This window comes from Malus domestica, chromosome 03, assembly GCF_042453785.1.
Source record: "Malus domestica chromosome 03, GDT2T_hap1".
Taxonomy (NCBI): domain Eukaryota; kingdom Viridiplantae; phylum Streptophyta; class Magnoliopsida; order Rosales; family Rosaceae; genus Malus; species Malus domestica.
In genome coordinates this window covers 29,701,723-29,711,790 of record NC_091663.1, presented here as the reverse complement: position 1 = coordinate 29,711,790, position 10,068 = coordinate 29,701,723, and the positions used below count along the sequence as shown (strand labels likewise).

The window sequence follows — 10,068 nt, the reverse complement described above, 5'->3', positions numbered from 1 at the left end:
ACGTGGAACAGAGACGGAGGCGAGCGCGGCGCCGGCGGGGCGGGCTCCGGGGGGGAGGAGAATGGGTGGTTGTTGTGGAGGTTGAGGTTGGGGTTTGGGGGCAATTGGGGGTTGTGGTGGTCGTCGCTGGAGTCAACGACAGAGGTGGGGTTGTCGTCGGTGGGATCGGTGAGGAAGGCGGAGGCAGAGATGAAAGAGTGCGAAGAGAGAGAGAGAGAGAGAGTGTGTGTGTGTGTGTGAGAGCAGAGATGAGAGAGTGCGAAGGCAGAGGCGGAGATGAAAGAGTGCGAAGGCAGAGAGAGAGTGAGTGAGAGCAGAGATGAGAGAGTGTGAATAATATGCGGTGGTTGTGCAAGTTGAGGACTCAAAAAATTGGGTAATGTGAGATAGCAGATGTTGACGTTTTTGGATAGTTTAAAAATTGAAAACCATGGACTTTGAGATGGTTTTAATCATGAAAACCACCCAAGGTGGATGGGTGATGGGAAATAGCAAGGTGAGGTGGACAGTTTATAAAGTGGAATATATATATATATATATATACATATATATATCTTATATAAATTATAAATTATTGTTTTCGATTACAATTTTACATAATTTAAGAGCATCTTCAATATAAATTTTAAATAAAACCCCCACAACCATATAATTCTTAAATAAATAAAAAAAAGGGTAATAAGTCACTCATGTATCTTACCATGCAATATATAAAGTGTAAAATATTATACTAATTCATAATATATAAATGATTATGGTGTGTTTAAACTTCTTTTATTAATTACTACATATTTTCTATACTCACAATGTTTGCCAGCTCGCTATATAATCAACTTAAATCAGTTAAATCCATCATGCAATGCATTTCCTTCCAATTTTTGTGATAAACTAATAGATAATTGACTAAATAAACATCCTACAAAGTTTCAATAAAAATTTCCAAGTTTTTCTTACAATTTCCGTGGTTTCCATGTAATTTTTATCGATATCGATATTATTCCGATATTTCCATCGATATTTCCGTGTTTTCAGACTACCGATATTACCGATATTTTCTTCCTTGTCTAAGAGGTAAAAATTAATGTATGAATAACACTATCATTTTATAAATCCGTAATTTTACATGTATATACCATTATTCTAAAAGGTGGCCGCCTAGGCACTAGGAGGTGAGTTGTCACCGCAGCTAATCCCTAACTAATTGTCCAGAAAATCGGGTGGCGAGTAGGTGGTGTGTGGCGCGCATAGCTGTCTGTACGACGATGCGTGAGGACCCGGGACGTAATCTAAGGGTTCCTGACATCCTGGATCACATGGTGCACTTCTTTTTCACTAATTTAGAGGCATTTGACACATATAACATTTAGGAACTTTATTGTGTATTAAAGTGACTTAGGTTATAGGTACAGGTGCGAGTTTGCCTAAACTAAGGAAATGAAGGGCACCGGTTGAGGAGGATGGACCTGAACTCTTATGAGTGGATCCATTACTAATGTTTGGATAAACATGTTTTTGATAATTGAGTATGCCTTGATATTGGTTTTAGATGAGGACTTGGGATTGCAATAATTAGACGACGTTTAAATGATATTTGTTTATATTATGATTTATTTTTACTACATGGTCTGTTATACATAGAGTATAGTTTATTTGCAGCAGTCGGATAATTACGTGTGTTATGTTTTCTAATAGAATCTAGATTCACCGGACGCTAGTGTGATGGATGACTAGCAGATGCTAGCATTATATAGGTAGACTCCTGTTTATACACGGTTTTTTTGTTTTTGTTTTTGCTTTTTATTATCTCTTCAATTTCTATTAAACTTAATATTTTCTGATTGTTGAATGTTAACGTATAACAGACGGATTTATAACTAAATTTTATTGCACATGTGACACATTTCAGATAGAAGAAAGAGTCTACATGTCAAATTGAAATGAATTTTAAGTTTCAGATAATAAAATAGTGATTTTTGAGTTACAAAGAGTAAAATGAGATCAAAATAAAGTTTTAGAGCACGTAGTAAAATAAGGAGGAGGGGATGGACCTCCTATTCTCATCCCCTTTCATCCCCTCATCTCACACATTACTTTTTGTCTGATTATCTCTATAAAAAAATCAATATAAAATGTTGACGTGTTTTAACCGTGACGGTTCAAATATGAAGAGATGAAAGAGTAGAGAGATTAGGAGGGTAAAGAATCTAAAATAAGCCTTTCATATTTCATATCTGACAACTACCAATATCTCCACCAAACAGTCCAGTGAAATTCTATGAACACCACACACCCCCTCGCCACCTCTTCAATTCAAAGCCGCGTAAATGGGGTCCCAGAACCCGTTGGTTCCAGCACATCAACCATTCTGTTCAAATCTTATGGAGTATTACGTTAATAAAAAACAAAAACAGAAAATAGGTGTCTAATCCCTTCCATATTTACGAACCCTACAAAATCCAAAAGCAAAAACAAAAAATTATAATAGTAACAATACCAAGCCTCTCACCCTCAGTTACAGAGCTTTCATGGCTTTTTCTGTTATATTATATTCCAACTTTCCAAAGATTTGAGCATCCAAATCAAACCAAAATATCTATTAAATCAACTGGTTTCATGGGAGGGACATAAATATTTGAATTTTTAAGTTTCCAAGTTTCCAACTTTCCAACTCTCCATGTCCAATTCTTTTTCTTCTTTGTGGGGTCCTCTTTATGTTTGAGCTCCGCATATGACAGCCTAAATCAACAGCCTGGAAAGGGTTGTTAATGGTTACAACCGCACTAAAAAGGCTGAAGCTTGATGGGTTTTCATGGTGGGATTCACGTAGTCTCTGTGTCAACTGGGTTTTCTCTTGGCGCTGGCCCAATTCACTCTGCTGCGGATTTTTCCCATTTTTCACTTCCATTGAGGTAAAAGCTCAAATCTGTGTGTATTTTTGTGTTGGAGAAGTTGGTGGTGCAAGTGGTACTTTCCTCTGCATACGAGCAATGTTTATGTTTTTGCCTTGTTTGATAATGCTGGGATTTTACTACTTGGTTTTCAATTGGGTTTTTGTGTACTGAGTTGGATGGATCTGGGGTAGTTGAAATTTTTGGATTTTGGGTTTTGATTCATTGGAGAATTGGGGTTTTGAGTTTTGACATTTGGGACTGTAAGTACCTATTTTTGGTGAACTGGGTTTTGTTGAGTTGATTGATTTGGTCTCATTTGCCGTTGAAGATCTGGTTTTTCAGACACGGTGAAGATGAAACTTGTAACTTGGGTAGCTTTGTTTCTTGCTGTTGTTGTGTTCATGAGCTATAGATCATCCGCTTCATTCACTCCTGTCGATAACTACTTAATTGCCTGCGGTTCTCCGAAAAATGTCACATTCCAAGGTCGAACCTTTGTTCCCGATACACAACAATCTTCCCTTGTACTAAAAAGTGCAAATTCTTTAGTTGCCAGCCCCAATGCTAATGCCCCTTCTCCAATTTACCAATCTGCTCGAGTTTTCCAGGCAACAGCTTCTTACAAATTCAAAGTCCAGCAAGAAGGCCGGCATTGGGTCCGCCTTTATTTTTTCCCTCTTACAAGCCCTGGCCAAAAATTGGATTCTGCTCAAATGACTGTAGTTACTGAAAATTTTGTACTCTTGAACAACTTCACTTTCAAGAACTTTAACGGTTCTTATCTGTTCAAGGAGTATGCAATTAATGTAACTTCGGATACTTTGACTCTTAATTTCATTCCTTCAAACAATTCAGTTGCTTTTGTTAATGCAATTGAAGTTGTTTCTATCCCGGATGCGCTGCTCCCTGACCAGGCATATGCTGTGAATCCATCTGCTCCTTTTAGCGGACTTTCTGAGCTTGCCCTTCAAACAGTTTACCGGTTAAACATGGGGGGCCCTTTGCTCACATCTCAAAATGATACCCTTGGAAGAACTTGGGAGAATGACGTGAAGTACCTCCATGTGGACAGTTCTGCAGTGAATGTATCGGTGAACCTTGCAAGCATAAAATATCCGCCGACTGTCACACCTGAAATTGCCCCAAATTGGGTCTATGCCACAGCTGAAGCCATGGGAAATGCAAACGTGCCCAATGTGAACTTCAACATAACTTGGGTCTTTACAGTAGATCCAAATTTTATGTATCTTGTTCGGGTACACTTTTGTGATATTGTCAGCAAGGCTCTGAATAATCTCGTTTTCAATGTTTTCATAAATTCTGACAATGTGCTTGGGAGTCTTGATCTCTCTTCGATGACTGGTGACTTGGGCGTGCCATATTACAAAGACTTTGTTTCCAACTCCACAGAAGATGCAGGTACTTTGACTATCAGTGTTGGTCCAGATTCATCAGCTGATATTACCAATGCAATTCTGAATGGGTTGGAGATTATGAAGATCAGCAATGAGTTGGGGAGCTTGGACGGGTCTTTATCCGTGGGGAATCTTCTTCCTAGTCCATCCTCAAAGAAGAATAATATAGGAATCATAGTTGGCTCTGTTGTGGGATCTGTTGCTGTTGTGGCAATTATTGGTTTCCTTTATTGCTGCTTGGCATCCCGCAAGCCGAAGACAACTAGCCAAGCAACATGGCTGCCCTTGCCCTTGTACGGAAATTCTCAGACCATGACAAAAATGTCTACAACTTCACAAAAGAGTGGAACAGCTAGCTGCATTTCATTAGCTTCCTCCAATCTTGGCAAAATCTTCATGTTCCAGGAGATCCTGGATGCAACCAATAAGTTCGATGAGAAGGCACTTCTTGGGGTTGGTGGTTTTGGCAGGGTTTACAAGGGAACACTTGAAGATGGGACTAAAGTAGCTGTCAAAAGGGGAAACCCCAGATCTGAACAAGGTCTTGCTGAATTCCGAACTGAGATTGAAATGTTATCCAAGCTCCGCCACCGCCACCTTGTGTCTCTTATTGGCTACTGTGATGAAAGGTCAGAAATGATTCTTGTCTATGAATACATGGCCAATGGACCCCTCAGGAGCCATTTGTATGGAACAGACCTGCCAACACTCTCATGGAAGCTACGCCTTGAAATTTGCATTGGGGCTGCAAGAGGGCTCCATTATCTCCACACTGGTGCAGCTCAAAGCATAATTCACCGAGATGTGAAGACAACCAACATTCTCTTGGATGAGAACTTTGTAGCCAAAGTTGCTGATTTTGGCCTCTCAAAAGCAGGTCCAGCTCTAGATCAGACCCATGTCAGTACAGCTGTTAAGGGTAGTTTTGGTTACCTTGATCCTGAATACTTCCGAAGGCAACAGCTCACGGAGAAATCTGATGTGTATTCGTTCGGGGTAGTTCTAATGGAAGTTCTGTGCACAAGACCAGCTTTAAATCCTGTTCTTCCAAGGGAGCAGGTCAACATAGCAGAGTGGGCGATGACATGGCAGAAGAAGGGCATGCTAGACCAAATCATGGACCCTAATCTGGCGGGGAAGGTAAATCCAGCTTCTCTTAAGAAGTTCGGGGAGACAGCTGAGAAGTGCCTTGCTGAGTATGGTGTTGACAGGCCATCAATGGGAGATGTCTTGTGGAATCTTGAATATGCTCTTCAGCTCGAGGAGACATCATCTGCACTCATGGAACCTGACGATAACAGCACAAACCACATACCTGGTATCCAATTAACCCAAGGAGAGCCATTTGATAACAGTGTGAGCATGGTTGACGGGGGACACTCCGGCACAGATGACACAGAAAATGCTGCCACAAGTGCTGTGTTTTCTCAGCTTGTTAATCCTCGCGGAAGATGAGGTGACAGATCCTTTGCCTATCTGAATCTTGTTCCTTAATTTCCCCTTAAAAGATATCGGTCATCCTGGCCGCAGTGAGGGAAAAAGTTCTTTCGTAGTTCATTATTCTAGTTTACTACGTCAATATTTCTATCACGATTTATTTGTAATATAGTTATGGTGGATGCCAATCAGAATCCATCAGAAATTGCAGGTGAGGTGCCAAAGGATTTTGTTGTTGTCTTGATATATAAATGCATCTGGGTTTTCAGAGCTTCCCATGCTTCTAAATTATAATTGATGTCATTGTATTCGCATATATTCTCATTGTTCATAAGAAAAATAAAATAAGAAGAGTTTGTGACATCAGTAGCCTATTTCTCACTCGTAAGCAATGTTTCAAAAGGCTCGCCTCAGGGCGAGCCTAGGCGCCCTCTGAGTCTGGGCTTGAGGGTTGCTGCCTCTGTTTTGAGGGAGTGGGTGTAAGGCTTCGCCGGAGCCGCCTAGGCGGCGGAAGGTGCGCCTTAGGGCTTTTTTTATTTTTATTTTTTTAACTCCCAAACCCAAATTTTAGGTAGGGTTTTAGTTGTCTCATACCTCTTCCTTGCATTATCGTCTCTTTTCCTTCTTTTTTTTTCTGATTTTTTTTATATATAATGGATGTGTGTGCTGTCTGCGTGCATTGTTATATGTGTGCTCATTGTGCTTTTCATTCTCTATTATATACATATATATAATATATGTCTATATCTTGGGAGCAGTCTCTCCATAAATGGGGGTAAGGCTAGCCGACATTCACCTCTCCCAGACCCTGCGTAAAGCAGGAGCCTTGTGTACTGGTACGACCTTTTTTTTAATATATGTCTATATATGTGTGTGCTTAAGATGATTATTGGTTAATAATTTTTTTTTTAATATAATATATGTGTACGCTTAGTGTATATATTAAAAAATTTAGATGCCGTGAGGCTTCGCCTCATGCCTCACGCCTAGGCTGGGCTATCCCTCGGACGCCTTGCCCACGCCTCACGCTTTTAACACACTGCTCGTAATAAATATTTCCTTTCCTTCGATTAAGTCTTTCTGATATTCTGTTACTTATTTCCACTTTGTTATCAGAATCTTGTTCCTGGAGAAAACACGGAACCCATCCTGAAAGATTATCTATGAAATGGCCACAAAACAATATGCAATACTCACATAAAACTGTTGGGAAATCTGGTTAAATTCTTCTAGTTATGTAATGGACAAGGATTTTTTGTTGGGTTTGCTGATCAGGTCTAAAAAGGGGAAGAAAACAATTCAAATAATCTTGTTTTAGGTCTTGAGAGGCAGGACTTTGTTTATATAGTGGTATAGAAAATGAAATTTTATGTTTGGAAACAAATGTTAAATGCCACTGGCTATATCAGCTTATAGTTGAGTTGTGCACTAATTGTCCACGAGTAGAATACCTTCTAAACCGTTCAGGTACATTTTCGGATTTTCCCTTAAGATTTGAGTTCTTGGAATAGAGAATTCGAGATCTGCAAGAGCAGCCTTGGGTCGCAAGTTAGCGATACCTCATTAGGAACTATGAACGCTATTCATCTGCATTGCTGCATCTGAATTAGCATGCATGATATGAGATTGCGAGTGAGTTTCACTTTTTGAAGGTAGTTCGTTGTGATAAGCATGAAACTAAAATTTATTCGATAAACTGCACACTTTCATTATTACGCGAGTACAAAATTTAAATTAAACGGCTACATTTAGCCAAATTGTCTGAAGAAAGAAATTCTGGAAATTCACAGTTCACACAAATGAAAAACGAAATTAACACTTAGAGGTGGATTATGTTCCAAAACTCTTGACCACACAACTTTAAATTATCATCCGAGAAGTTTAAAACATTCACTTATTCCATGAGCTTGTGACTATCAATTATTTCCTGCAAACTATTCCATTCCCACCGAAGGAATTACCAGTGCAGTCAAGCATTCCGTAATCCATCAGCCTTGAATCTGTCTGATCCAGCTTACCGGGTTGAGTGAAAACACAAGCAGTGCAATCTGCAGAGAAGAGTGATGTTGTTCTGTACTTGTCTTCACCTCCCACCACTGGCATAGCTACTCCTGGCTTTGCCGGGTTCTTGAAATCTGGCTGGTAAGTCCTTCCGAGCACTCCTTCAACGTTTGAGGATAAGTCATAGAATCTGAACTGTACTTCCAGGTGAGCAAAACAGTCATCTGACGGTATCTGATAATTGTGGATCCTATCATCTTCCTTTGTCACAGGAACCACATTTACTGAAATTTCAGCAACTTCCGGGAGAGTGACCAGAACACTGTTCTTGCTCGATGTTCTCTTCACTATAATGTCATATTCCGGAGATTCCCACGCGGAGAGATGGTATTCTGGGATGACTAGCTCCTCTCCATTGTAAGTGAATTTCAAGTGGTCGATTTCATCATCCCATACTGATGCTTTGCTGGCCTCTAGGGAGAAGCTGTTAGAGTCAAAGAGGAGTCCAAGGGCCTGAATCCAAGTGTTGTCCCTGGTTCGGCCTTCAGGGCGCACACCAATGAAGCGGGAGTTGATTTGGAGGTTGGGATCAGAAACTAAGTTGAAGTACTCATTTTTCTTGCCATGGAAGTAAAAGACAACGCCGTCTCCACCAATGAAGCGAGGGTCCAGGCATGCTGATCCAGGGCCTTTGCAGTTGGGCTTGGGACCTGCGATTACCATCAACAATAAAAGAACATTGTCAGCAATGATTTTAAGTTACCTAGGTGCATTCTAAATAAAAGAAAACAGAGTGAAAACATTGTAAACACATAACTATAGTAGCCTTACTTTTGCACTCAGCTTTGCATATAGGAGAGTCACAGTTGAGATAGCACATTTTAGCCATTTTGTCTGTCGGTGAAGTGGATGGACATTCCTTTGGGCAATGTACTTGCTTCCCAAAGCACGGACTTTTCTTGCCAGAGCAAACTTTAACATCTGGGGGATGGTTAGCATTTGGAGGATTTGGAGGATTTGGAGGTTGCTTAGCGTTTGGAGGATTTGGAGGTTGCTTAGCATTTGGAGGATTCAAAGGTTGATTACCATGTGGAGGATTCAGAGGTTGATTACCGTCTAAAGGATTCAGAGGTTGCTTACCATTTGGAGCATTCAGAGGTTGCTTACTATTTGGAGGATTCAGAGGTTGATTTGCGTCTGAAGGTTTCAAAGGTTGGTTACGGTTTGGAGGTTGCATACTCTGCACCAGAACAGCAGCAGATACAAGGACTACCAGAAGGATCAAAACCCTTTTGCTACCTAAGAAAACCATGGCTTCTTTTCTTTCCCCTTCAATGCCTCAGCAATGAAAGGTTGATGCATATATAGCCCAAGAATTTCTTTGTTTACAGATGCTATCAAGTGGGAGTTTTGGTATATTATCCTGTTCAAGTATACATTAATTCGTTCTAAGTTTGGTGATTTAAACGTGATTCTCTTCAAATGCTTTGGATAAGTTTGGTTATATGATTGTGATTAAAGACATAGCTAATGACAATATGAGTTTTTGATTCTTTTTTCTTTTTCCTTTTGTTTTTCCGAACTGTTTTGAAGCTGATACAAGCATTGCTGGTGAAGTTTGGCTCAATGCAAGCCAAAGGGAATATTGCGCATGATCCAACATTCAAATTGCACACCAATAATTCACAGTTTCAATGATTCATTAATTTTTCATAGGCGTTTTATGATAAAACCTCACATATCATGTTTATGGTTAATTTGAGAACAATGTTGGTACGTATAAGGCCCTGAGTTTTAAGAAATCGTGTGCAAAGATATAAAAGTGAACCTTACTACATATAAATACGAAGAAAAAAGACAAAGTTTTGTCAATCACTGGAAGACATGGTCATACATGAAAACATAATAATCAAACTTAATCAGTTAACAAATTTTATCAGTTAACAAATTTGAGGTTTATGATCTTTACATGTTAAAGTAGTTTAACATAACATTCAAAAACTTTGATGCTTTGCAAAGTAAATAATGAAAGGAAAAAAGCATACAGTAATACGGCTGTGGTTCCAAAATAAGGGCCTAAATTGGTCAAATTAAAACAACTAAACCATTCAAACCTTATTATACTAAATTATCTTCCATTAGTGCCTAATATTCGACTGACAACAAAATAAGTTTTGAGAGGAAAAAAAACAACTATCAAGTTGCTGTTTTGTGCTAATATGCTTAGTCATATCATATATACATGCACCAAACGAATTTTCAGGGTTCTGTGTGGTAGCACAATTTGCATATCTTCAAGACCGGTCTTGGGTGCATGGTTTAAA

General features: G+C 39.5%; 2 protein-coding genes and 1 long non-coding RNA gene across 3 annotated transcripts; 2 read left to right on the top strand and 1 right to left on the bottom strand.

Moving 5' to 3' along the window:
- The first annotated feature begins 2,313 nt into the window (after window positions 1-2,313).
- LOC103427681 (receptor-like protein kinase THESEUS 1) lies at window positions 2,314-6,016 on the top strand. Its single transcript, XM_008365749.4, has one exon. The coding sequence runs from the start codon at window positions 3,245-3,247 to the stop codon at window positions 5,759-5,761; it is 2,517 nt and encodes an 838-aa protein (XP_008363971.3). The 5' UTR covers window positions 2,314-3,244; the 3' UTR covers window positions 5,762-6,016.
- A 1,388-nt stretch (window positions 6,017-7,404) lies between these two features.
- Window positions 7,405-9,056, bottom strand: LOC114824027 (uncharacterized). The gene is made up of 2 exons (XM_029100213.2): window positions 8,576-9,056; window positions 7,405-8,454 (listed from the first exon to the last, which is right to left on the bottom strand). The coding sequence occupies exons 1-2, from the start codon at window positions 9,054-9,056 to the stop codon at window positions 7,664-7,666; spliced, it is 1,272 nt and encodes a 423-aa protein (XP_028956046.1). The 3' UTR covers window positions 7,405-7,663.
- Window positions 7,748-9,306, top strand: LOC139194515 (uncharacterized). Its single transcript, XR_011579447.1, has 3 exons — window positions 7,748-7,885; window positions 8,017-8,131; window positions 8,222-9,306. It is a non-coding gene; the product is annotated as an uncharacterized lncRNA (long non-coding RNA).
- The last annotated feature ends 762 nt before the right edge of the window (window positions 9,307-10,068 follow it).

What these genes read in the sequence shown, in the direction of transcription:
- LOC103427681 (XM_008365749.4), top strand. Translation starts at nt 3,245, where the DNA reads ATGAAACTTGTAACTTGGGTAGCTTTGTTTCTTGCTGTTGTTGTGTTC.
- LOC114824027 (XM_029100213.2), bottom strand. Translation starts at nt 9,056, where the DNA reads ATGGTTTTCTTAGGTAGCAAAAGGGTTTTGATCCTTCTGGTAGTCCTT. An exon ending in ATGCAAAGCTGAGTGCAAAA is followed by an intron (nt 8,455 to 8,575) that starts GTAAGGCTACTA and finishes TGGTAATCGCAG; the next exon opens with GTCCCAAGCCCAACTGCAAA.